Source organism: Agelaius tricolor, unplaced genomic scaffold, assembly GCF_023055355.1.
Source record: "Agelaius tricolor isolate 1412-34295 unplaced genomic scaffold, bAgeTri1.0.p SCAF_12, whole genome shotgun sequence".
NCBI classification, from domain to species: Eukaryota; Metazoa; Chordata; class Aves; order Passeriformes; family Icteridae; genus Agelaius; species Agelaius tricolor.
The window spans coordinates 1,732,201-1,760,189 of record NW_027269272.1 but is presented as its reverse complement, the minus strand read 5'-3'; the positions used below and the strand labels follow the sequence as shown (position 1 = coordinate 1,760,189).

Below are 27,989 nucleotides of genomic sequence, written 5' to 3'. Positions count from 1 at the left end.
CTTTTTTCTTTAACCTCCAGTAACCTGAAATAATATACTTGCTATCTATATCACACCATCAAGAAAAACCTTATCCACAAATACAGCCACGTGTTCACTGAAGCTGAGGGAGCTGCATTTGAGCTCAGCTGGGCACTTCACATGATTACAATTCCTACAAGGCTGGCAAAAGCAAAACTTGGGGAAGGTGTGTTCCCCTTCCCCTGTCTGAAGCATCAATTTGCCCACATACTTTACCTTTCTTGCCCAGAAAAGAAAAAGCTATTGTGAAACACTACAAAGTAGATTACTATAGCCCAAAAATGAAGGCCCAACTGTGGTAATTTAAGCTGCCAGATGAGCTGCTCATTGTCAAGTTCCTTCTGTCACATTTGGATTGGAAGGATCTCTTAGCCCACCAAGGACTACAACTGGGGTTCCTGTCCCAACAGTCTCCCCTCTGCATCTGCAATTCTCCCTGTGGCACAGCCCAGCTTCCCACAGCTGCCACAGACTTCTGGCTGCTGTTTAAAATAAACATTACAAACCTAAAGCCATCACATGGCCTCCATTCTATTCTGGATGGTTAAGACAGGATAGCTAATAGCCTGATGGATACTAAAATAAAATCCTGGAGTGCATTTAGCCTCCTACACACAAGTCAGACATTCTATCCATGCAATTCAGCAATGCTGACATTTCCTACACAAAAAAATCCCAAAATCCCATCTAAGTAAGTACATCATTCCTGATTCCAAAGGAGATCACCAATGAAACTTTCTGTTACCTGACTTTGTTTACAGCAAGCCACAGGGTTTAGAATCCAAAACAAGATGTTAGAAACAGCAAGTTTTGGTTTTGCCCAGAATTAGTTACAGGAAAACTTGAAACTCAAAACTTCTTGCCTGATTTCTATGAATCACTAACTGAGCACTGGAGGGGGCTCTGGTTGCTCTCAGGTGTTCAGAGCTGCCCCTAAATGAGGGAGTTCTTATCTCCACAGCAAGTGGAGCCACCTGTCACTGAGGGGAGGGTAACACACATTACCTACACTGCCACTGCAAAATCCAGCTGGCAAGAGGGAGAAGTCAAAGCATTACTGAGCCACCATTCTGGCAGTTCTATGGGTACATTTAGAACCACCACGACAGAAACTCAACCTAGAGACTGAAGAACTCAGTACCACGTCCTTGCAGGTGCTGAATCCAGTACAAGGTGAGGTTTGACAGCAGCAGACTCCCAGAACAGCTACATCAGAATCCTTCTAGCCTGGGAGGGATCAGCACCATTCTGAAGAACAGCTTTTCCCTTTATAGCATCCCAGATTTCAGCAACCCACTGGTTGAGGAGTATGAATTTTCATCAGCTGCAGTGCTCTGCAAAAAACACTCCCAAACCTATCTACCTGTAACATGAAAGCAATCCCAGGATAACTGACCAACAATTAGCTTGAGGAAAAACACACTGAAAAAAAAAAATCTGTCCATGGCATCCCTTGTGCTCAGCTACAATTTTAGAAGCTCAACTACTTAAAACTACCTGTAGCAATAATCCTGACAACGAAACACTATTCCTGCAGATTGATGCAGTCACGTTGCACCTTCCTCTTCCACATGTGTTGCTTTTTTCCAGAAGGTTATCAGGTAAGTTATTGTTATTTTTGGAGACCTACAATAAATGAAAATAGCCAGTTAGTTCAAGCAGCTTAGTTGTTCCCCCAGAGCTTTACAACCACCCACACACTAAAGAAATAGGATAATTACCCACACTTCACACCTACTCAGCTCCTTTCCTTCTGGGGAACACTCAAGACACTGATTTCTAACAGCTTTCTGCTCAGGGCTGTCACCTCTCCAATCAAACAGCACGGCTTTGGTATGAAGCAAATGCTCAAGTATTGTCAAATTTTACATCTGTTCCATTTCCTTTGTTTTAAGCTATAAAATAAAACCTCTCAACCCCCAGAAATGTCTCAAAAGGGAACAAGGCAGGGTTGAACATCTTTACCACACTCTCAGACAGGACAACTTAGGGCAGCTTAATTCCCCACTGGGGAGCCTTGGCCACTGTGTTCTGTTAGGCATCAGAAAACCTTACTGAGCAAAGGCACTCATCCCATTTCAACATTTTGCTTTGCTTCCATCAATCACCAGATTCCAGCAGCTTGAAGAGTTTAAATGCACCATACTGTTCTCCAGCACAGAATGTTTTCTGGAAGGATGTCACCAAAAACAGTAGGAAGGAAACCACAATAAGCAACACAAGTCAATCTTTATTGAAAACTGAAGTATTAATACATAACAATTCTTGTTACAATAAACGTGCTTTTAAGAATTTAAACTTGAGCTCATCTACTCATTGAATTGCATAAAAAATAAAAAAAGTATGAATTTTCACAATTGAACTGGCTCAGAATGGAATCTCCACTCTTTGTGTTGATGCAATAGTTCAATGCAGGAGTGAGTGATGCCTTAAAACTTATTCTGGAAGACAACATTGACCTAAACTTAAAAAAAAGTACCAATACAACTGTTCCTAAGACAGTTTTAAAAAAAGTCATAAAAAGGAAACCTGTGTCTATTTCATAACAAACATGGAGAACTATTACTGGGGCCTCTTGTACTTCCATTGCATGCACTCACTTTTTTAGATCTTAGGACAGGAGGGCAGCCAATAATAGCATTACAATTAAAAAAACCCACTAACAAATCCCTTCTACTTAAAACAAGTCTGTACAGCAGCCAGCTAAAAAAGCTTTCCCAGTTTGCCTGCTAAGTGCCCAAAAGTCACAATCAGTTTAGAAAAGTCATGTTCATTTTCTTGATGTTGAAACTTCAGGGCCCATAAATTGTCCAGATGTAAAAGTCACAAATGGACCCCTACTAGGAGTGAAATTCAGATGTTTCAGTGTTATATGCAACCTGCACAAGAAAAGGTTTCTTGTCCCCACTGTTGCTCTTCCCTCCCTGGTGCCTACAGGACACCTTGCTGCCCTCAGCACCCTGGGCAGAGGCTGCAGAGTGCCCAGAGTCCTCCCAGCAGACGGGAACCAGCTCAGCCCTGGGCCAGCCCTGCACAAACTGCCCACCCTGCTCCTGCCAGGAGCTGTGGCATTCCACCTCCTCGTGTGAGGGCTCTGCAGGAAGCCTCGAGCTGACACAACACAGGATTAGAAACTGACACTTCTGAACGAGAACAAGGTGAGCGAGCTGAAATGGCCGTGCCTTTCACAGCCTTCCCAAAGGCTGCCTCCCAGGGCTGAGGAGGCTGGACTGACACAAGCTGGGGCTGTGTCCTAAGGAGCACTGCACAAACACAGCCCAGGGCAGCCATGGAGCAGGCACGGCCACAGGCTCTGTGCCACGCCTCCAGCTCCAGCTGGAGCATCACTATTGCTCACCTTCCTAAGATGGGAGGTTTCACACACACAGGAGTGTGCTAACACGCAGTTCCCACCCCTGGTTTGACCCTAGAGTTAGGTGGTGGTGTCAGACTGATGTGCTGACCTATTGGAGCAAACCCACGGGAGCAGTGTGGAGCACTGTGCTGAATGAAGCACTGGGGAGTGGTTCCAAGTCAATGCTCTTGCCTTGCTGGCCAAGGAGCAGTGAAGGCAGGACCCTGCAGGAGAGCAGCCCGTGCTGAGTACCCTGGAGCACAGCTCTGAACCATCAGCTCTCCTGCCAGCACCCAGACACTGTGTACTGGTGGGTGCTGGTTTGCCTGTTGTTTGGTTAGCTTTATCAGTGGATGGAGCGATACAAGGAAGAACTTCAATGAAAATAAAGGACTTTTTCACCTACAGCTGCATCTAAGCATTTAACTTGCATAGTACACTCAAAATGAAGCTTTCTTGAGCAGCAGTCCTGCATGTCTCCTAGAAACTCCAAACAGGAGAGGGTTACAACAAGCATAAGCAACATCTAGCAGTAGGTTGTCTCTTTTCCTTCCTGGTGTTCAGTACCACCACCACACTGACTAGGGCTATGTGGTTTTGGTGCCAATTGGCCATTTTTCTTTCGCTGCTGCTACATTTAAAAGACATTTTCATCAGCTGTTACTGACATAGGGAATACCTTGGTTTTTAAAAAATACTTTATCTAGACGCAACACTTGAAATTTGAATTAAAAAAAAATTCTTGGACTTCTCTTTGTTATTGCTGCAACAGTTATTTTCAGTTCCAGGTTTATAGTAGTACTTTTGTTTTAATCCTATAAAGCTGCCATAAAAGTTTTCTTTTTTAAAGAGAAGCTTGATCTGAAATGTCTTTACTGCACTAGCTCTTTTAAGTTGCTGAGGAGCTTTAGTGCAAACACATACTGCATTTTCATTTATAAAGGAATTCTAAATAGGGAATGTTATATAAAAAGCAGGAGAGAATGTTTCGTAAGACCCTCGCTGTGTAAACGCCTATTTAATGATGTACAGTTTCCCCCACTGCAGTTTTATATCCATGCTTTCTACTATTTGCAACAAAATACCATTGAGATAGTTATATATACACATATTCCCCCATCCCCCTGCACTGTGCTTTTGGTTACTTTTCAGAAGAACTCCTGGAGACGAGCTCCAGCCTCCCAGTAGGATCAGAATCGCTCAGGACTGGAAGGTGCAGTACCTTTGGAAAAGGTACACTTTCTCCCTCCTGGATGAATCCCATCATGCAACTTAGAAAAAAAAGTGCTCAAGTAAGTGAGACTGCCTAAGTGTTATGGAATACTACACAGAGCCCAATTCCAAGATGACATTGAGGAATCTGAAGTTAGAGCAAATATATAGGAAGTTATATTCATTCCTTGACTACTTCTCTATTGCAGCATTCACGGAAGTTCTCTCCTATGACTTTAGTTCATGAGGATGAGACAGGAGACAGCAAAACTTCCAGCCTGGCCCTCACAGCTCCTCCTCAACACAGCACTGCTCCAGCCCTCAGCTCCTGGTCAGGACCATGCTCAGGACGAGCGCCCCGCGTTGGTGCTCACTGTGCTCTGCCACACCTGACTGATCACAGCTGCAAATCTAACACACACATGGAATTGTTACACACACTGAACAAAGCAGTACACATTCAACTAACTTTGTCTTGGATCATTTTCTGCTCCATATAAAAACATATGGAAATCCCTAAGCTGCAGTAAGTGCTCATGAGTAAGGTTGAAAGTACTTATTCCAACAACATAGTTACGTTCAAGGCATTAGAAATAAGGGGGCCATCCACTGACAGTGATTCATGCAAAATAAACCTAAACTTTATTTAAAAAAAAAAAAGGGTACAAAATACAGAGAGTGCTTACTGAAAAAAATAAAGTTACTGAAGGCTCTAACCACCAATGGGGTACGAAGGTACACAAGCCTCTCACCAGGGCAGAGTACTGAGATGGCAGCACTAAATCAGCACTGATGCTACCCCAAATCAGCTGCCAAACCTGTACAGGAGCAGAACACCCCAAACAAAGCATAACTAAGATACACAACTTCAAAAAATTTAATTCTGAATGGAAGTTAACCTACGAGAACAAGACAGCCTGATATACCTCTGTGTAAATGCTTAAAAGGGAACAACATTTTATATCCATTTACTGCATAATTTATTGCAGGCAGAATGTATAAAAAAAAAATTGCATCTTTCTGGAATTGTAAATCAAGCAGGTTTAAGAAGAACCTCGGTTTTAATGTGCAATATTCAAATTTAAAAATTTAAAATCTCTCCCATAACAATTTTGGTATACAAATGGGTTCCAAGGCTAGCCCTTTATCCCCACAGCATTTGCTTTGAGGTACTTTAAAAATTGAAGTTGCAAGAAAGAATATCACAAATGACTCATTGCAATGAAATGCTAATCTGCAGTCGAGTCTTATTTTACGTGCTTCCAAGTGCAATTTAGGAAGTTAAAAAAAAGAAAATACTAAGAAAACACATCAAAAGGCTGTAACCAACAAATGGCTCCTACTTCAATTACAAATATTTTCATGAAAAAAACCAAAATGAAACTGCTATTTAAACCCTCTATATTCTGGCAGCCCTACTACAGAGTATCCATAGTCCATACTGCAAGTAGATAATAAGGAAATTGTGTTAAAATGATTTGTTCCCCTTTAACATACTCATCAGGCACACAAGCTTTCCTCAGAATAACATGCAGCTGAACTCTGTTGCAGAAAGCCCTTGCACCTCTTAAGTTTCTGGAAAGCAAGCTGGATCAACTGCACATATGTTTTCAACTGACTACAACATTCTTTAGGAAAAACAGCACGAATTTGCTCAACTGAGAACTAAAAGGAAGAGTTTTTCTATCAGTCTGTGTGGCAGTCTCACTTTGACACATCTTGCATTATCTGAAAGATAGTACTGGATAGAAATCTCCCCAGGACATGCTATTCATTCTGCAGGTGATGCCACCTCCTACTATTCCTAAGAGCCAGTTTTGCCTCAAGGAAGTTTGCCTTATTTACTGGCACACACAGCATTACCTCTGTCATTTAATTCTGATCCTTAAGAGCATCTGTATAACACTGATTCCATACAATGAAAATGAAAAGGTATGAAGTAAACTAATGGTGTGCGGGATGTCTACAGCTTGTCTGACTCATTTTCCAGTCACTCCAATTTATTAGCTGAATTTGAAAAGAACACATCACTTAAACAAAAATATGCCCCTTTGAAACTGGCAACTCCATCAACCTGAAACAGGCTGAAGCACTCATCTAATGTATGTTATGGCATTCTAGAAAGAAACTCACTTTCATGATTCTACCTTGTCAGACCCTGCATACATTACAACAGTGCATTAGTGATACAAGTTGTAAAATACTTCTCGGTTCCTTTGGATTTGCATATGATGGTTTTTGCATCAGTCACTGCAGGTAGATTGAGCAAGCTTTGTTTTTGTGTTTTAACATGCATTCAACTAGATATGGATCAGAATAAATTTATACTCCCTTTTTATCATTATAATTAGCTAAAAAATTGCAAGACAGTCCACAAAACAGGATTTGCTTTAAGACTAACTGCTGGAGTTCCAAGATGTAAGATATGCAGCACTGGAAAATCTTCAGTGATCAGGAATTAGTAGTGTTTAGCCAAGTGTTGAAAGCATTCAGAAGGAAAGTCCTGGTTGGAGGCATGAGGGCTTCAGCACCAACTTTTAAACCTCAATTGCTTGATTGCATATCTCCCATCTTTAAACCTACATTAAGAGGGGGAAAAGAGTGGGAAATACTCTCAATTAGGTGAAATACCATTTGAGTGTGGCAGAACACACGAACATTGCATGCACCACATACACCAATAAATGCCAAGTTTAAATAATGTTGCCCTAGCAGTTATCCTGCCTCATTTTGAGGTAAGAACACACTACATGGACTTGCTCTACTCATGTCCAGTCCAGCTTTCTGTCAGCACCACCATTGTTTTTAAGGTAGAAGATGGAATACTAAGAAGGTATTTTGTGCTACATTTAATTACCAGCAGTCATGAGTTTATTAGCAGCATAAGTTTCACTTCTTGTATTTGTGTGGTGTGAGACTCTTGGCTGAAATACTTCATAAGAAGCATTTTAGATCTGCAGACAGCTGTGTACCATCACAGCAAAATGAGGAACGGCTGCTACATTACTAACTTAAAGGGAATGGTCACCTGCAATATCAGAACTCTGCATTTCTAATTGCTGAAACAGAAATCCAGAAAAAGTTAAAACAAAGTTCACTTTTGTCAAAAACTAAATGGACTAAAAGTTAAAATTTCAAGTTCAGTTGGTCTGACAAGTCACTAATTCAAATGAAGCTGTTTTCAACTTATGCTAAAAATAACCAAACGAACTAGAAATTAAGTGGGTATCACAAAAACATGAGTCCTTTTGTCAGTTTGACACAGATTACACCCCCCAGGATCTATCCCACTTTATAGCAGATTTCAAAATGAAACTCCTTTTCTAGAAGCCCACAATCTAAATTTTGGTTCACACTAAAAATGCTTCTTCCATACTGACTGCAAGAAGTATGAACTGATACTTACCTGAAACACATGAAACACAGTGAATATATGAAATTATCTCAAGGTTATCTCAAATCATCTCAAGATTCCAGCAGCTTGTGACAAATATTCACCCTCTGAGCAAGGCAAAACACCTTGCCTACATATTTAGCCAATCACAGATAATTTGACTACAGAGTCAAATACATTCAGTTTAGGAATCACAGTACTGCTGAATTGAACAATTACCAATGATTCCAAATTACTGAATATATTTAATTCCAGATGTATTTTAATAAGGCCAACTTAAGGCTCATTCTTTCACATTTGACAATCACACATCATGAAAATGATTCATGACTTGTGAAGAGACAGACCACTCAAGAAAACCCAGCAGGATTTTTGAGTATTCCTGCTCAATTAGAATACTGCAGAAGCACCCCCCCATTGCAAAATGTCCCCCAGAGAACCTGAAATGCTGTTGTTTGTAAGAAAGATTAACTGTTTTTAATGCAACTTACACTGACTGCCAGGATGATCACCACTGTGGGGGCACATAACTATAGGTTGGTGTTCCTGGAGCCCGATACGTGGGCATAGTGACTGGATGAGGGGCTACTGGAGTTGGGGAATGAGTTGTCAACAAAGTACCTGGAATGAAGAGAACAGTTTTTCAGTAAGCAAAAATTCTACAAGATAGGAAAAAAAAAAAAAAAAGGAGAAAAAAAAAGAAGAGGGGAGAAAAATGGAAGTAATTTTAAAGACAATTACAACTTACTCATCTTCAAAATTACCAGAACTGTTTTGCATTCCAGTCCCAATCTTCTTCAAACCTTTATGTCAGGGGGCCATTGTAGCCCAGCAGATGTTTAGGTCCATGCATACAAAGATATTCAATACTCAAAAATAGCTCTAGCAGAAACCCTGCAACATAAGCAACTCTTCCCACAGCAGGCTTTATATGCCATTAAGAATATTTGATGGTAGAGATAACTTGACTATAAATCAGAATAGATTAGCTCTTGTTTGCATTATTACAGATAGGCTTCTTCCCCACTAATGAAGGAAGCTCTGTTAGTGACACCTAACTCCTCTAGTTTTGAAGTTTCTCAAATTAAATTATAACTTTGACAGGATAGATACCAGAATCTCAAAACAAACTTATGGCTTCTGTTTATTAGATTTTTAAATTAGCACCCCTTGAGTGAATGTGGAGTTTTCTTTGTGAATTACCCAGGGAGTAACAAAGCATGACATCCCCTCAGCAAACACTCAGAGATGACATTGAATTATTGATTAAACACCATTCTCTCCAAAACACTACCACCAAATACTGTGGCAATAGGAAGGTGACATCCCCAACCATTTCCCATGACACAGAGGACCTGCAGGCAGTACAAACACACAAAGTGTTGTATCTCAAGACAAGGAAGGTTTGTGATATGAGGGGTGAGCCCAGCACAAGGCATTTTCCTCAGCTCTAAGAGGCTGCCTCTTTCAAGTGGCACAAAGAAATGCAGTGGGAAGAGAAAGTCCCACTCTTGACACTGATATAAGGAGAAACAAAGGGTGCAAGAGTAAGTGATATTCCAGATAGACATGAAGAAAAACTGCTGTCCCATAATACTAGCTCTGGAAAAAGGACATGGTACCTCCATCCTTAGAGGTGATAGGAACTGCTGAACAAGAACAAACCCTGACTTAGCTGGACTCACTCAGAAGTGCACTGCTGAGGGCACACCCTGAGTGCTGTGCCCAGCTCTGGCCCCTCAGCTTGGGAAGGACCTTGGGACACTGAGCACATCCAGAGGGGGCAGCGAGGCTGGAGAAGGGCTGGGAACACAAACCCTGAGAGGAACCCCTGAGGGAGCTGGGGGTGCTCAGCCTGGAGAAAAGGAGACTCAGGGCTGCCCTCATCACTCTCACAGCTCCTGAAAGGTGCCTGTGCTCAGCTGGGGCTGGGCTCTTTCTCCAGCAGCACTGACACAACCAGAGCACACAGCCTCAAGCTGTGCCAAGGGAAATACAGGTTGGATATCAGGGAAAATTTTCACTGAAAGAGTGATAAAGTTCTGGGATGGCTGCCCAGGGAGGTGGTGGAGTCCCCATCCCTGGGTGTGTTTAACAAAGCCTGGATGTGGCACTGGGTGCCAGGGGTGAGTTGAGCTGTTGGGGCTGGGTTGGACTCGATGATCTTGGAGGTCTCTTCCAACCTGGTCATTCTGTGAAGACACACAACCTGCACAAGTCCTTCTGAACCGACATTTGCACCATTTTGTCCAGTGCACCTGTGGCATCACATTTTGCAATGTAGCTGTGCTCCTCCCAGGCTCAAAGGAGAGCTGCACTGAGAAGAAGGCCTGGTGTGAGTGCACCCACCTGCTGACATTGCCATGGTGGTCCCAGCCACCATGCCCATGGTGACCCCGTTCCCTCGGGGCGGCGGGATCGGAGCAGGGTACATGGTTGCTGGCATTCCATTGGGCTGCACGACTGTGGTGTGGTGGATTACGTGGGGTGGTGCTGCATACAAAGGCTGTGTGTAGTAAGTGCCTTGCTGTTGGAGAAAAAACAGTACAAGAAACAGTGTATCTGTAGATGAATGATAGCTTCTTTCACAAATGTATCATAAAATAAAAGTATTGCTCTAAATGCAAGGAATTTACAGAGCAGAAGCTGAAACATTTATTGTAACTATTAAAATAGTTTCATTTGCAATTTAACATTTCATCCCTTTTTAAGGCATTTAGGATAACATGTGAAGTAGGGACCTTAGTAGCTCAACCATAAGGGCTCATTCATTCCCTTCCTTTTGATCCCTTTCATATATTAATCCATAACAGAACTTTTCATTAATTCACAACTTTTTATTCAGTTGCTTTTAGTAAAAGAATCCAATATTTTTGGCAAATCCAAGTACACAAACCAGACTGAGTAAAACTTGTTACATGCTTATTAATCCTCTTCAGCTAGTCTTTACATGCCAGGTGAGTTTCCACTACACAAAGAAGGCCAACTTTTCCCTAAAATATCATATTTACTGAAGTGTCTTAATTCTATCCTTTGTAATAGTTTTCAACAGTTTCCCTAGCATGAGACTTGGTAAATCTGTGAAATTACAACAGAAACTTCGTAACAAAAATTATGATAATTTTTACAAACAATAAAAACAGGACACTGGTAGTTATAGGATCCAGCAGGTTCTGATTAACTGCTGAATTTAGTGTCTCTTCAAAAAGTGAGCACATTACCAGTAAGTGCTGAGTAACTGTCAGGCAAGAGAGGATGTAAAACTGCACACACACTAAATCACTGTACTAAGAATTCTTACAGCAGGCAGCTAAACATTCTCCCAGTGCACAAAGAAATGAATGAGATGAAAAGTTCAGAGTTCCCAGAGAGATGCCAGGGACACAGAGGTGCCCCCAGAGGCACTGTGTGGCCCTGCCCACGTACCTGTGCATACGGGTTCTGCTGGGGGTAGGCACTTCGGACTGGGTACACAGCAGTCTGGTAGGGGTTGGGTGAGGACGAGTAGGGCGGCACTGCCCCACTGGTGGGTGAACAGGACACCTTGTACGGGGTGCCTGGCGTGTAACCTGCAACAGAGGAAACCTGCAGTCACACTCTGAGCATGCTGCTTCCCAGAAGCAGCTGCCACCATTTTCATACTCCCCAGCTCCATAAGCTTCATGGCTCTCAGAATCCCTGCTGGCCACAGTGACTCTGAGATACGTACAAGCTTCTTTTCCCAGCCCGGCAGTCGAAGAAGGAGTCAGGATTCTTCTGTTCTGGTTCTCAAGGTTGTTTGCTGTTTCTTATCTAGAACATTCTTTCTCTGACCTGCTGAGATCTGTCTGGCAGGTCAGACAGAGGCACACTGCCCACCTCAGAGGTGGTGCTATCTTTTTATACTAAAAACTACATTATTTACCATAACTTCCTAATACCTATCACCTATGTTAGACAGTGAGCTTCTACTCTAAACAATCTAAAAGTGCAACCATCACAGCAGAAGATGGAGGCCAAGAAGAAGAAGGAGAAAGACTGAACATGCCCAGATTCCTCTATCTTGCCTCCTGAACCCCCATTCTAAAAACCTCAAAACATCTATTTTTCACCTTGTGATAAATTCACTATCATTCTACTTAAACTTTCGTGGCTTGTAAATCCTCATATAAGGTTGGTAATTTTTTCCATGGGTCAAGATCAAAGGCAGAGGGGTCTTGGGCTTTGTGCCAAGGTCTCTGAGCCCCCTGACAGGGTCTCAAGTCCTCCAGGGCAGTCAGAGGAATTTCTTGAAGAATTTCTTGAAGTACTCACATGGGAGTACTTCATTGTAGCTGTTGGTTTGAGGGATCCCTGGGGAGTCCCTGGGGGCCCCTAAGCTGGATGTTCACTGGTAGCAGCAGGCAGGCCAGGAGACCCCACATGGCTTTTGAGGGTGCTGATTAATGAGGGTTTATTGGGGGTCCCACCCCCAGGAGCAGCAGGGTTTCTGAGGGAGAGAGAGGGAGAGCCTAGGGGGAAAAGGGCCAAGAGAGAATCTGTGGTGTCCCCCCACAGCCTAACAGGGAGATTCAAAGTGGGTGCAGAATAAGCCTTGGGCCAATGGAATTACAGATCCATGGTACTGCAGGGGAGGATCACAGGCTTGGAATAAACTGTACATTTTCAGGGGGTGAGACACAGCATGCCATTTAACAAAAATGTAACACCACACTTCATTTAGTCCCAATATCCAAGCACAAGGTCTATCATTTGCCTAATACTGGCAACAGACTGGAAACAGTATTTGGCTGTGTCAACTAAGCATGAAAAGGTAACTGTGTACTTGCACCACTTATTTTTCAAGTCTGTGGATACAGGGCAAAAAGCACATTTCCATAATAACACATTAAATACCAGGATGTGGCATATTAGGGAGCACCCCTGCATAGGGGGACTTGGCACATGTGCCAGTCAATTCTCCACACACCCCTAAATCATACTGGCAATATACAGTAGCAGTCAACAAACCTGCTGTAGGGGATAATACAGCACAAGAGTAAGAATTTCAAAAGCCAAAATCATCTAAAAACCTCATGATGGATTTTCAGAGAACAGAGACAGAATCTGCAACCTCTACTTCAACTTACCTTTATTTCTGTTTGTTTTCTGGTATTTTCTAACTGGCTAAAATAAACATGAAATGCTGTACCTTTAAAACACAAACACTGCAAAGTTCAGTGCAGCTGCAAATTCAACCTGGAAGACACTAAGATCCTTAAATCTTCTTTTTGAGTATTATATATGTAGACATATCCTTAAACATCACTTAGGAATTGTTTTTATACTACAGTAAGACTTCAGATACCCTCAGAATGTGGTTGGCATTCCTATTACAAGGCCCCCAAAATCAGCCTGCCTTTGTAAATGTTTGGAACTGTGGAATTTTTAGAGGGATAACTGGCAATTGCTGGTTCATACTGCCCAAAGACAGCTTTTCCTTAATTCCTCCAGCCCTCACCAGACAAGGTCTCAGGGTCAGAAAAAGTGCTTGAAGAGGTATGGAGGAGACTGTGATATACTGATATATATCTATCTATACATAATGTTTATACATATATTTTCTATAATATGTATAATGTTTCTGCATGCTACACTCCCAAGATTATTCCATGGCCAGTGGGAATATGAACACCTCAGCAGCAGCATCCAACAGCTTTAACATTCAGGGATGTTAACAGGCATGATCTAGTCTGGAGAAAGCATCAAGGCCCTTCCTGTGCTGCTGTGAAAAGATCTTGGATTTCATGCAGGTCCCTACCACACTGGGAGACACAACATCCACAGGTACAATTTGTAATTAGTTGGAATTGAATAAATTAGTACCAGGGCAGTGCAAGAAAGAACAGACACTTGGTAATTATAGAAAAAAAAAAAGAGTATCAGAGTAGAGATCAGGTTGATTTTAAAAACTGCCTGGAATGGGCTGACTTCAATACAGAGAACAGATCTGAAGTTGTACAGCAGAGAGAATTTGTGGCATTTGTGCTGTCAAAAATCAGCCTGTGCAAACAGCATGGTGACACATGACCTTCATTCTTCTTGAAGAAGTCTGGGCTTCTTTGCAATTTCATGACACCCTTCAAACTAAAAGTTGCTTAGCTAACAAAGAAATAGCTTGACTGTTTCTTTGTAATAGAATTTCTACCTTTAAAAAAGCTCTACCACAGCACTTACTCTGAACTCCTGCTTTTAGAGATCCTAAGTATTTCACAGATCCAGCATGCTGAGGAAGTAACTTCTATTAGTATGGAGAGCTATTTGTGGTGAAAACCCCAGCTACAAAATGCTGAATGTGAAGAATCACTGCAACCATGTCCTCAGTGAAGCCCACTTTCATTCTAAAAACCCACTGATGCAGCTGCACAGGCAATTTCCCTTTCATTCTTGCAAAGGGGTAAATCTGCACAAGAGGTATTCTGCCATTGCATCCATTTTTTCTTCTCCATAATATGGAACAAAGACCTTAACAGTAAATGACAGGAGAAGTCAAAACCACAGTAATTTAAGACAGTTACCTGTAAAAAAGCACCCTTTTGTAACAGCAGTGGCACAGCACATTCCAATACTGCTGTGTAGTATGAATTTACAAAAGCTTTGATTCTACAAACAAGCTGTTACATCAGAAAGGTTAAAAAAAGATATAAAAACATCCCAGCTGTTAGGACAAAGTACTCTAAGTTGTTATCTGCCTGAATTAGAGGTCTGTACATTTTGAACTTTTGTTCACAGATTGAAGAGCAGCTAAAAATGAAAGCTATTCTTAGCTCTGAAATAAAAGTGTACTTCCTATTCAACAGCAATAAAGACTCACAGTACTAGTTTTAAAAAATTAATGACATTCCATGGCAGAATATGATTTTTATGCATCTTTATTTATTTCTTTTTCTTAGAAGTGCAAAGGTTCTTTCTTTGACTTTGGTATATAGCATGAGATATATTCCAAGATTAATCAATGCAAACTAATATTACAACATGACCAAGTCTAACAGGTCCAGAATCTTTGCCAGAATTCCCATGGTTTGTTCAATTGATTCCATGCAGCTTTTCCTCAGCTTCCTGCAGCAGGATTTACAAACTGCAGCCTGTACTAGGACTGGAGCTACCTTCAGTTACCTGCTCCTAGCATCAAAGCCTGCAGCTGCTGCTCAGCACAGCTGCAGGACACACGCAGGGCAGCACAGAAGGCAGTGAAACTGAGAGGCCTGACAGAAATAATCAAAATAATCAAAGCCCACGTGGGGCTCTGCCACCTGAGCAAAGGGATCCCCCCGATGGGAACTGCTCTTCCTTGAACATGGCTCTCAGGGTGAGCTCTGGAGCAATCCAGTGCAGATGCAAGCTGGCATCACCAGGTATGATACTGGCACAGTGGCAATACCCAGCCATGGGACTGGATTTTTTTAGTTTCTGCTATCTCTAACATTAATCTGCCTCCTTACTTTAAATTCAAGGCCAAAGACAAGACAAAGTGCAAGCCTGCACTCATTCTGCCTCTAAGCAGCAAACTGAACAGTGACAGAGGTTGTACCAACAGAATCCCACACAGTTCCAAGGAAAGCTACACACTTTGAACAGGTTCTGCAGGCAAACATTTTACATGAGTCTTTTGTCTCAGTAATTGCTGCTACACCCTGAAGAGTCTCCTGGTAGTTAATGAAGTCCAGCCATTACAAACTGAACTTCAATACCAAGCAAGCTCCCACAGCATAAGGTTCCCAATTTCAAGCAGTATCCTTTCCTACTGCCAGAAATTACACAAGGGCATTCAGGGACAGATTTGGTTTTGTGCCACATGTAGCTCTGGAAAACTGGCATGATACATGGAAGTGGAGGAGTTCTGAGGATGCCCAGCTCTACATTAACAAAGCAATGTAAGGAATTCCTTCCTATACAAAGTAACCATAGGGAGAACACTGTTGTCTCAGCATGTTCCTGCTTTAAGTGGAAATTAAACACTACCAGCTTCTGTTTTGTTTTGAGGACTAGCGCATTAAAATCATGTTTTACTAGTGAAAGCAGAACTACACAAAAAAAACTTTGGTGAGTGCCTTGTTCTTATTTGTTTTCCCACTCCCCTTTTCCTAGGCTCATCCCTTTCCCTTCCTTAAATGACACCCATGAAAGTGCAGTAACCTGAGTCCTTGCCCTGCATCCACAATGTGAATTTATCCAGCAACCATCAGCTTGTGCAAGACAATCCTAAGGGCAGAGAGAAGCCAGCAAGCTGAACTTGGAAAGATACAATTTAAGAAAGGGATAAAATAGAAAAGTTTTGAGGATAACAGACAGAAGAAAAAACAGGAATCTGGAAATGACCAGAAGGATGCAAAGCAAGCAGAGCCATGAAAGAAGCAGCGAAGAGAAATGCAATGCAACCTCAAGAATCATCTGGAAATACAGAAAAAAACAGCTAAAACCTCAGGTGTTCCCTTCTTGAAAGGTGCATGCAGTATGACTTAAGATTATAATATTTTTAATTTATCAGATGATTCCTCATGAGTCATGTTCAAGGCAATATAAAACTTATCCCACAGTAGCAGTGTTGTTGTGAGCCCCTACAGCTTTTCCTCATTCTTGCCTCTAACCCCTGGCAAAGGCCAGTCCCTGCTGTCAGCCCCCAGTCCCACATACCTGTTTGGAAGGTAGGATTTGCTCCAGGATACATGTTGGGGGAGTAGGCAGGAGCAGCCGCTGCATAGCCCATTGGGAAGCCAGCTGGGAGAAAGAACACACCACAGTTACCTTCTAGGCTGACTTTACTCTCAAAGCTCCACTGCACATGCTTTAACTGAGGCAAGCCAACAGCCTTCAATCACATCTCCTCAAATAAAACATTGCAATCTTCCTCTGCCAAGCCCCCTGAAGATGAATGCTAAGTGAAGAGAGCAGCTATGGTTTCACAAGTCCATTCTCTCTTACAGCCCTCTTCCAGCCATCTCTGTTGGCCAAGTAACTCTTAAGTTAGTTGCAAAACCAGGTTTTGTGTAACTGTCCTGCACTCCTCCTCCTGGTGTGACATACAAACAATGCCTTAAGATTTTCACTTTTGTGTTTTTCATGTATTTGTAATCCTGCAATTCTTTACTTTCTAGCTCTAAGCTCCATATAGAGTATTAGCTACTGTCTTCACATTTTGGTCAGAAAAAACAATTCCTCTCCAGGCCTGGCAATCAAGGACACCTCACTGCCTCAGGCCCCAGAGATGGAAACAAAAGTGAGTTGGGGGGAGCAAACTTGAGGCAAAGATTTCATTACCTGAAGCTGGAATTGGAAGATGAACCTCCAATATGCAAATGGGCCAAACTTATAAAAGTGTGAAAACCTGTGAGCCATGGTCCATTTTGTCTGCCCTGAATACCCTGGGTACCTTAAGGCCCTTCAATAAAAGTAACTTTTTATTCCCTTAACAGTCTGCCTTCTGTTTTTAGGTAGCCCCCAAAAAGGCATCACATAGAGTACTTATCTGAATGGACTTTTTCACAGAAATAAATCCCTAGAAGTTAGAGTGACTCTGGCTCTCCAGATCAGAGGTATCTCAAGTAGAAAGTACAAAGCAGTAGCAGCCCAAATTGCTTGCTGACTTTGACACATATTTGCTACTACACTGGGTATTAAAGCAGCTCCCCAGGTTCAGACACACACTGTGACAGCAGTAACGAGTGATTCACAGAGGCACTGGCAAATGACAGTGAAACACTTCTGCACCAGAGAACACTGTGATATACTCCAGTGTAAGGCACAACACAGCATTAGCAAAAGCTTGTTACCTGAAAGACACAAAGCTTGTTCAGATTAAGTGAAATTTCTGAATTAATCATAGCTATTAGTTTTCCCAAGAACCTATTTACATTATTCAAATCTGTAAAGCCAAGTAATGTCTGTATTCAGAAAGATGGAGTTCCTACCACATTGTGCTCTCTACTTAGAAAGATTTCAGCTCCTTCAGATAAAAGGCAATTAATATTTGCATACCCACTGTCAGACTCAGAGCTCAGTTTTAAACTGCTGTTCAAATGTGAAGGGTTTTTATTTCACTATGAACCCCAGAGTCCTCAGCAATTACTCCCAACAATAAGAATTACTTAGCTCAGGACTATATATGCTAACCCAGTTTTGTAAAGCACTCTGTAAACATATCAAGTGACATACACTTGGCACTACTGTGAGGTGGTCAGCATGGAGAAGACTAAGAAAAGCCTTAGGCTTAAAAATCAAAGTTAAAAATAACATCTCCAAGTCGTAACAATTTTCAGAGTGTAAATAGCTCTTCAGTTTTCAAACTCCCAAGGTGCTGGTGCAAAGCTTTAGTACAACTTAACCTTACTCAAACACACTACACATCTGCAACAGTGTGTGTGGGAAACATTTTCAGTCCTTTCTTTCTTTGTTCACAGCTTTAGGTGCACTGAGGAGCACTGAGCTACACAAGAAACAGGTCATTTGTGGAAAATGTAACTACAACAAGCAGCAGTTTTAGCTTCTACAAGGAACTTCCATCATATAGAACATTTGAATATTGATTTCTTGCTGCTGCAAAACTATCCAACAGCCTAAAATAGGTGTAGTATAATATAAACAGTTATTAAATATGCAACAGCTTTAGAAACACATTGCCTTTCAGTAATGCATTCCACCTACTGCTGTGTTCCTCACTTTCTATCACCATGCAACCCATGTAAATGCAATGATTTGGAGTGGAGAATCTGCAGCTTTTAATTTAGGAGAAGCAAAGAAGAGGGAGTTAGTCATGCAACATTTAAAAAAAATCCTAAAATGCAATTCTACTTTTCATTTTAGAGAATGTGCTTTGTATTTATCCCACAATCTTAAAGCCTGGACCAGGCACTCAGCAAACTATCTAATGGAGTAACACATCATTGACTAAGCTGAATTTAGGGGTCAAGATTGCATGAACTGACACATCAACTGCTGCAAGGGAGAATTCGAAGTAACCACCTTGTAGCATGACATTTAAGGCACTTCTGCAACAATTCTATTTCAATTCCAGATATTTCAGTTATGCAGAATGGCAAGCAAAGTACTTACATAATTAAAAATATAGTCTAGTATATATAATAGTAGAATAAAAGACTGGAGATTGTAATGTTGTTTAAACTGCTATTTATGAATTTACAATAGTATTTTGTCCTAAATAAATTAAGATACAACTTAGTTTAGTATAGACAAAAGCCTCAATGCAATATGTAGATACTCATAAGTACAAATCCCAACCTGGCTAATATAAATCTGAGTTTAGAAAATGAACAGAGCTAAAGATATGAAGTTATATTCAAATAATCCATAATAATCTTTATCTAAAACAAAGGAAAGGCTGGAAAAAGCAATCCATTATAAATACAGAAATTACTGTCCCATACATTATATTAATTAGTAAGCCTCTGCTGCTTGCCTTGTTATAAGATTACTACAGCCTTTATAACTCAGAGAGTAAAACCATCCTGCAGGACTTATGGTTACATAGTGCCAGCTTTATAATTTATTACTGCACCATTCCAGTCACTCAACACACCTAAAAACATATAAACACATTTTGTGTTTCCCTTATAAATACTGTAGAAATCAAGGGAGGTACACTAGTTTGAGGAATATGAAAAGCAAAAAAAAAAAAAAAATTAAAATGCTTTTGAGACAATCAACCAATAAGCAGAATTCATTCATGCACCACTGTTTAGAAGGAGGAACAGAGAAAAGTAGAACAGGAAAACGAATTTTAGTGCATTACCCAAGGTGAAAAACAGATTTAGGAATGGTAAATACCACTAGGAAAATATAGTACAGCTACCAAGAATATAAACAGTAGCAGCACAGAATAATTTCTGCCTCCCAACACAGACACCAACTAAATCATAAAACTGCCTCCCTGTAAAAGCTAAAGAAGTTTGACTTCTTATGAAATGCAAAGCTGAGCAGAAAAGACCCTGCAGCCTCTCCCAGGATGGAAACTCCCTTCTGTCAGATAACAGAAAAAAAAGACAGCATCAAGACATGCTGCTTGAAATGTCTCCCAGAGGCACCCAGGCTTCTCTTCAGCCTTCCTGGAAAGTTCTGTCCAAATCTGATTTTACCTCATCCAACTTTTAGACTATAGAGACATCAGAAATGAAGCCTCCTTGCACATACATCAGGAGATGGGGGGGTGGGGGGGAACCTAATGAAAAACTGTACGTCAATGAGAAGCAGATAAAACAATAAATTAAATGTATTTCCGTTTCAAAAACATTTTCTTGGTGCCACCTTTGATGCCATGCTTTGGGCAGTGAGAGAACAGACAGCATGAACAAGAATTAGAGGATAAAAAGGTTAACAGTGCCAGTCAACTGGCAGCAGAAATAGATTGCCTCCTCTTCTTGCGGGGCGTAATTATTAGAACTCCTAAAATAAGCTGCATTGGAAGAGATACTGAAGTTAGAAATATAACAGAAGAAATAACATCACTCTTGAAATGTCACTTTTTAAATTTAAAAGCAACCTCATCCCAATCCCAAAACAGATTTACATGAAGGCATTCATAAGTGACTGTTTCTTCTTGACCATGAGCAAAGAGCAGTGTAACCAAAACTCGGCAGAAAACGGAGCTGCTTACCTGGATAACCAATTCCTTTGGCATTTGCATAGGGAACCCCAGAAGATCCCGGGCTATACACAGGATTCATGATTTCAGCAACTGAATCAGGAAATAAAGAAAGAAAAACAGGATTTACTTAGGTGTAGGGAAAGCTTGAACTTGCAACAATTAACATGAAACTGGAAACAAGGAAACTTATTGGAAGAAAATGTAACAAATGAAAAAGCAGCAATTCCACCACTTCTCAACATTAAAACTGTAGCTACAGGCAGGAAAGAATCACTGCAGGAAGAAGTTTCAAAGCATCCTAAGCCTCAGTCAGCCAGAGAATGTCTCAGGAATGAAACATTCCCTGTTGTGGAGCACGCTTTCAAAATATTTCCATAGGCCAGAGCTCCCCCGTGGTGTGCAGATCCAAACCCACTGCAGGGGTTCTCCTGTGCCGGACTCCTCTCCTCCTGCCATCTGTCAATCACTCAGCACCTCCCTGCCATTTACCAATCACCCAGCTCCTCTCCACCATTTATCAATCACTCAGCATCTCTCTGCCCTCCACCACCCTTGCTTTCTTCCCAGCTCTTTCCTGAAGCCTCTAGCCAAGGGATGCAAATAAATCCTCATGGTCTGTTCTTACTGGCACTTGGAGCCTGGCATTCCAGTCCTTTGCCAGCACTAAATTATCAAACATCCAACTGCTACAGAAGCAAGTGGCAAAAGGCTCTGTGCATTTAGAGACCAGCCCACATCTCTTTGTTTACTTCCTGCCAAGTTCCTCAGAGCCTGTGACAAGCCAACAGTCCTGTCCAGTCATTTCTGAATGATGCATTCACACAAAACCCGGGCTCCTACAGCCAGCATCACCCACAGGAATAAAACCAAATCCCTTTTCAAAAAGAACTCTGTAGGCAAACACCAAGGAAAATAAAATTGCATTGAAGATGCTTCTAAGTGCCTCATACAAGAATACTGTTTGCAACCACTATTCCAGTATTTTAGAAAAAAATCCTTCATATTTAAAGCTCAGTATCTTCAAACATCTGACTTTCTGCATATATAGGCAGACATACACAGATCTCCCAGGAGAGGCTTTCATATACATGGATCTAGAGGTTTCTATACACAGAACTTCACAGGGGAGGTTTCCATTGGGTATTTGAAAAAGGTTCTGCCCCCACAGGGTGACTGGGCACTGAACAGGCTCTCCAGGGCAGTGCTCACAGCACCAGGCTTCACACAGCTCAAGGAATGTTTGGACAATGCTCTCAGGACATGGTGGAATTCCTGGGGTGCTGTGCAGGGCCAGGAGCTGGACTGACTGTCCCTGTGTGTCCCTTCCAACTCAGGCCATTCAATAATTCTTCCTGCAAGCACCCAAGACAGACAGACACTCTATGAAACCAGACTTTCTTATTAACTGCTAATAGCTGACACCTGAACTTCCTCTTCTACACCTTGAGGTGCTGTCTTACTTAAACCAACTGGGTGTTAAGCAGTTAAACACAGTTTAGGGAAACTTTGTAAATGAAATTTATGAAACAAGGAAGTTTAATTACACATGCACTACCTTAGTTACAGGATATGCTATGGCAGGAATCCAAGTGGAGTTTATCAGTATAGCTGCACTGATAAACCCAGGGTAAGTGACTCTATAAAGCATAAATAGTTTGCTTTTTAAAGGAGCACTAAAACCAGCTCTGTGCCAAGAGAATTAGCAGCACCTGGTAAACAACAGATATAAAATTGCCATTTGTGCAAAATTAGGAATCAGGAAGCGCTGTCAGAAAGTTCATAACCAGGTTTCACAGAACACTCCAAGTCAATATAAGATAATTAGAAGATTCATCATGGGCTTCCTCCTCTCACTTTCCAACAGTACTACTTACACAGAATTGCCTTTTTCATTCAGATTCATATGTGATTACACATCAAGAAAACAGAATCCACTGAGCTACAAACCAAACAAGCTGCCATTTACATCACTCAGGATGAATAAAGCTCCCCAGAGCAGCATGTTTTAATCACCTGACCCACACCTAGAGCCATTTGAAACAAATCTCTTTGAAAATGTTCTACAGCAAGCTATACTTCAAGAATAAAAAAGTGCCTAAATATAGTGCTATATATAGTGCTTAAAGTGCTATATTCCACTGAAGCCCTGTGGAGTTTTAGCAGCATTAACTCTGTGCCATAATCAACAGGTGTATTTTGCTGGAGCAGCATTTTCTTTTAGCAAGGCTGCTCTTTTCTCCCTTACTTTCTTCAGTGTATCCTTCTCCCTCAAGTACAACTCTCACTTACTTGAAAACTTTCAGTCTGTTCCCTTTATATCTCCCTGCACTTTCTTCTCACGTGCATTTCTGCTCCTCTTTCAGTGTTGATTTTGTCTGTAAATTTACAAAATCCTTAGGGGCTCAAGCTTCACTTTGGTTTCAGCATTTCCCAGTTACGGGGGTTAAAGCCTTAAGGAGATGGATAAACCTTTCCACTCAAATAACACAGTGCTCTCCCACAGCCTCATATCCCACAAATGTGCTGCTCCTCCTTGCAGTCCCCACAGCAATTAGGAGAAAAGACTCTGGAACCTTCTCACCATTCTGAATGGCACTGAACAAAAAACTGTAGGTGGAAAACCAGCAAGGGCCTCTTGTGAATATTTAGGCTAAATACACAAAAACATCCCAACTATTAGAAATATCAGTAGACAAGGACTGCAGAGCAACACATGGACATACACTATGGGAGATGGCCTTAAGAGGAGCCACACAAAAATGAAGAAGAGGAGGAAATGGATAGAAAATGTCAGACAACACAGACCTGATCTCAAAGGAAGTACAGACTGACAGAGAGGAACTCCATCTAAGTAAGGGGGAAAAAAACCCCCTATAACACTGGTAGCTTCAAGCTGTTCACTTCCACTGCAAATGAATCCGTGCTTCCAACTTCTCACAAATTAATTCAACTTTTGGTGGGACAGGGATGTACTTTCACCACTGACAGACAAGTCAGAGCCACCAGCCTACACAAAGTGCTCACAGTCTGTAATGCAGACAAAATGTCAGACCACTTCTAATTAAAAATAATTATTTTCAGGTCTGCTCTGAAGGACCCAACATGTGTAAGTATAATTATGTAGTATTACCCAGTGGTTGCAATCATCCCACTCTTACCATAATTTGACTTGGAAGGGCATCTGTTACACTGAGATGTGGAACCTTGCAGTCCACTTCCCTGGAATGCTCCAAGTCCACATCAAACACTAGGGAGGACTGGTATAAAGGGAACCCAAAGAATTCGTGTCTTTCAACTGCTTTGTTGGCATTCCCTCCAAAGCATTCTCATGTTAATGAATATGCAAATCAGTGTCTACAGTGCATCATCTGTATATAAATTGCACAGAGCTAACTGTATATGAATTCCTCTTTCAGCTGAAATGAAGGCAATCATACTTATTAAAGATGCTCTGATTAAAGAGTGCACAAGGATGCTGGGAAGTGCAAACCTTCACCTTTCACTCTTGCTAAAGCCAGGCAATCAAGCTGAGTTCTCATCAGGCCTGTGAGATCTCATCTTGGTGCAGATACCAGGACAACCATCCTCCTCTCAAACCCAGGTTTTGGGAAGCTGAGCACAAAGGCCAAGCGCTGCTAATGCTGAACTCTAGCACTCCCAGTTGGATCTGTTCTGCACACAGCTTTTCCTGCTACACCCAGGACATGCATGCTTCTAGGGAATCTGCTTTTAAACATCATCTCACAGAGATGAATGTAAGAATCCACAGATCAATGCAAACACTGTGAGACAAACTGCACATCCTTTGCAACACATGCATTTTGTTACTCCTGATTTTCACATCCCAGAATAATAATCTACCAAATGCCATTTAATGCTCTTTTGATGACAATTCCACCACAAGAGTTGGGGAGGAATCACCAAACACCTTGACTAAAGCACACTACTGTGGCCCAGTAATGCTTTCCTTCTAGGATCTGAAGCAGACTCACACACACCAAGCCACTGCAGTGCTTAACATCGATCCATTCTGGAACACTTTCAGAATGCCATTTGCCATGAAATTGTACAAATGACCCAATTTGCACTTGCTAAGTTACTTACCATCTTAATAACACTCTACATTTTACCCGTTTGACTTCCAGTCAAAGCATAATACAAGTAAAAGACATAAGAGCCTGGTAATGTGAAAGAAGTAATTTCCACTGCTAAGTAACAAAGAAAATAGTTCATGACACTTCAGCTCTTCAAATAACTGACAATTAAAGTCTCAGTTACACTATGTTCTGTTAAACCTTCAGCCACCAAACAGGCCATTGGATGCAAATCCAAGGCCGAAAAGCAGGTACTTTTCTCAGAATTAGTTAAAAAAGAGGGGCTCATGCTATAAAGACCAAGACAAGGCACCCCATGCTGTTCTGGTACAGGCAGGTAGCACTCAGTTCCTTCCATTCATCCAAAGACCTCAAAAGCAGTCCCTGAATTTCCCAGGAAGGAGGAGAAGCCTGTTCAGAGCAGAGCAGAGCAGAGGTTTGTGGCAGGCCAGGAGAGCAGGCACTGGAATCAGTGCTCACAGAGCTGGCAGGCAATCCCTGCACTGGGACCCCTCACCAGCTGAGCAGATAAGCTGCCTCCAGGATCCTGGGCTCTGATGGAGGAGGTTTGGATAAAGGATTGCTGGTTTCCATCTATCAGCTTGAGAAAACTGAGACACACCCCCAGATGGCCAAGACCAGCTCCAGTGCAAGGGAGGGAGCAGGACTGGACAGTGACAGCACAGACTGAGGATGCAGAGCCACAGCCAAGAAAGGACAGTTATGAACTTTGCTCAAAGCTCACACATAAAGTAAAATACAAAGCTGGAACTCTCATTCCCATGCAAGTCTTCCTCCCCTGCTTGAGTGACAAGATGCTGTCACAGAGAAAGAATAAGACACCTCCAAGCACTCCATGTTTTGTGTGCATGCCTTCTTTTTTTCTAAGCCTAAACCCAGGAACGGAGCAGTTCAGGCTTTGCAATCCTTTCTAGTGAATACAACTCTCACCTGCAAGCCTGATCTACCAAGGGTTTGTTAGGGTTTTTTTCCTATGTAGAATACACCTACATTAACACCAACACTGCTTGTGCTCGATGTCAGTAAGGACGGAGACAACATGATCAGATGTGAAAGACTCAACAGTTTCATGTGTCATTCACACGAACAAAACCCACACAGAAAACATAACACAAAGATCCTGCTTGTGATCCAACTTCACTTGTACATTGTGGCATTGCTCTAGTCTTCAAATTATCACAGAACATTATCAAAACCTTCCTTTCTTCAAAAAAACCGCTCCAACTTATGGAAACGTTAAACAAACTGCACAATATTTCTCAAAGTCTATAATTTCTGTTGTTGCTATGGCACAAGGGGATAGAAGTTGCCAGCTCCAATCCCTGCATCTCCTGTATAACTTCGAATTTGCAAGTATTCTCATCTCAAACAGGTCCTCAAATCACCAAGTCCTTACTGTAAGAATCATAGAAGCCTGTCTATCGCCAAATTTAGGGAGGTTCATTAACTACGAGAAACAGAAAAAAATCAAATTGGAAGAGTACAGCTTCACTACCTGAAAGAATTGTATTTAGAACTTGCATTTAGCCCCAGAGCTCTGCTTCTTCCTAAAATCCTAGAAAGCATTTTTTCATTGTATTAATTTTCAATTTATTCCCTATTATTTTCTGAAATAACATGAAACTGTCACAAACCACAACGGACACAGAATTTCCAAAAGCCTCCCGAGCGCTCCTCCGTTCCAACCTCAGAGTTAAAATGTGTAATTACCACCCCAAACGCCCAGGAAAGGCTGAATTCTACCAGCGTGGAACTTTTATGACACTGACAATTACACATCTTGCAGCAAAATCGCATCAGAGCAGACAGAAAGTCTGCTCGCAGGAGGGAACACGCACACGGAGATTCAAGAACAAATCAAGTTTCACAGACGTGAATGTAAAAACCCACAGATAATGCAAACACCGTGAGACAAATTGCGCATTCCTTTACAACACATTTATTTTCTTCCTCCTGATTTTCACAGTCGTGCAGAAACACCACCAGAATAAGATCTGCCCTAAGAGCTGGCTGGCTGCCCTCATGGAACCCTGACTTTTTACCTCTCTCACAGCACTGATTTCACCATTTGCCCGCTGCTCCTACGGCTCCAAACGATGCAGAAAAGCACGGCAAGCCCCGTTAGTACCTCCTCCCTTTCCGCCTCCCCAGAGACCGCCGAGGGCCGAGAGGGATCGGTGCCTGCAGCTCCCGAAGCCGCGGGCACACACGGCCCCCGCACGGCTCCAGCACCGCTCCCGCACGCAGCCGCAGCCCCGGGGCGCAGCCGGCCGGAGCCCTCATGACGCCGCGCTCCGTTTGCACCGAGTTCGCACCCGGACGATGCCGCGCTGCCGCCAGCGCCCGGCCCCGCCGTGCCCCGAGCGGGCCGGGGAGGCCGCGGGCCCTGCGCAGGTACCTGTTACGGCCGGAGGCGGCTCCCCTCCGCCGGGCGGGCCGCGGCTGTCCCGGGATGGCGCAGCGGGGCGGGCCCGGCGTGGCCGCCCGCGTCCCCCCCGTTCCCGGGCCCGCACTCACCGTGAGCGGCGGCGCTGCGTGCGGGCGGCGCGGCGGGCGCTGGCTCGGCCGTGCGTGCGGGTGCCCGCGCCTGCGTGCCTGCGTACGTGCGTGGGAGCGTGCGCGGCCCCGCGGGCACGGGACGGGACGGGAGGGGGCGGCCGCTCCGCGCCGGCCGCACCGCACAACTGCGCACCGACCGCCCTGACGTCACTTCCCCCCGGCGGTCACGGGTGCGGAAGGCCGGGGCACGTGAGGGCGCGGCCCGGCGCCATGGCGGGCGGGGCCAGCGCGGCCCGGCCCCTCAGCGAGCGGGGGAGGGGGGGATCTGCAGCTCTGGGCCCGCTGTGGGACACAAAGGTACCGCCATGGAAAGTAAATAGGTCAGCGGAGTGGTCTCAGTGCACGTTTCAGTGTCGCTGCGAGCCTCAGTGGTTTGCTGCGTAGTTCTGTTAAAGCTCCTGGCAGCACAGCTCGCTGGCTCTTCCCTCAACCTTGGTTAGATGCATAAAACCAATGGCCTGGGGCACAGCAGCTTGAAGAAAGTGCTTGTGTGGCACGCAGTGAAGAAAATGAGGCTCTCTGGCACGGTTCTGGAAGTGCCATCTAGTTTTCAGGTCTGTTTTTTGAAAAAAATCCGCTTCCATGAAGGCCTCTCCAAGTCCTGTGGAAAACGCGGTTTGGGAGCTGTACAGAGCTTTGTGAGCTGCTCCTTCCAGGGGGTGCAGTGTCCTAAGGATCAGGGACCTTCTGCTGAGGGAAGAGGCAGAGCCTGAAGGT

General features: G+C 42.9%; 1 protein-coding gene across 2 annotated transcripts; it reads right to left on the bottom strand.

Annotated features, from left to right (window-relative positions):
- Positions 1–2,231: 2,231 nt before the first annotated feature.
- Positions 2,232–27,396, bottom strand: FAM168B (family with sequence similarity 168 member B). 2 transcript variants are annotated; one of them, XM_071437094.1, is made up of 7 exons: positions 27,231–27,396; positions 20,608–20,688; positions 16,635–16,718; positions 11,409–11,551; positions 10,332–10,509; positions 8,474–8,603; positions 2,232–7,167 (listed from the first exon to the last, which is right to left on the bottom strand). In XM_071437094.1, exons 2-6 carry the CDS (start codon positions 20,675–20,677, stop codon positions 8,491–8,493), a joined length of 588 nt encoding a protein of 195 aa, XP_071293195.1. In that variant the 5' UTR covers positions 20,678–20,688; positions 27,231–27,396; the 3' UTR covers positions 2,232–7,167; positions 8,474–8,490. The 2 variants fall into 2 exon arrangements, with proteins under 2 accessions (XP_071293195.1, XP_071293196.1); XM_071437095.1 differs by having other exon boundaries at positions 27,112–27,394.
- Positions 27,397–27,989: the final 593 nt, after the last annotated feature.

Excerpts from the sequence above, each read along its gene's own strand:
- FAM168B (XM_071437094.1), bottom strand. The coding sequence starts at position 20,677 with ATGAATCCTGTGTATAGCCCGGGATCTTCTGGGGTTCCCTATGCAAAT. Across the intron at positions 10,510-11,408 it reads AGCAGAACCCGTATGCACAG|CAAGGCACTTACTACACACA; the intron begins GTACGTGGGCAG and ends TTTCTCCAACAG. Across the intron at positions 8,604-10,331 it reads CACCATGGCAATGTCAGCAG|GTACTTTGTTGACAACTCAT; the intron begins GTGGGTGCACTC and ends TCTTCATTCCAG.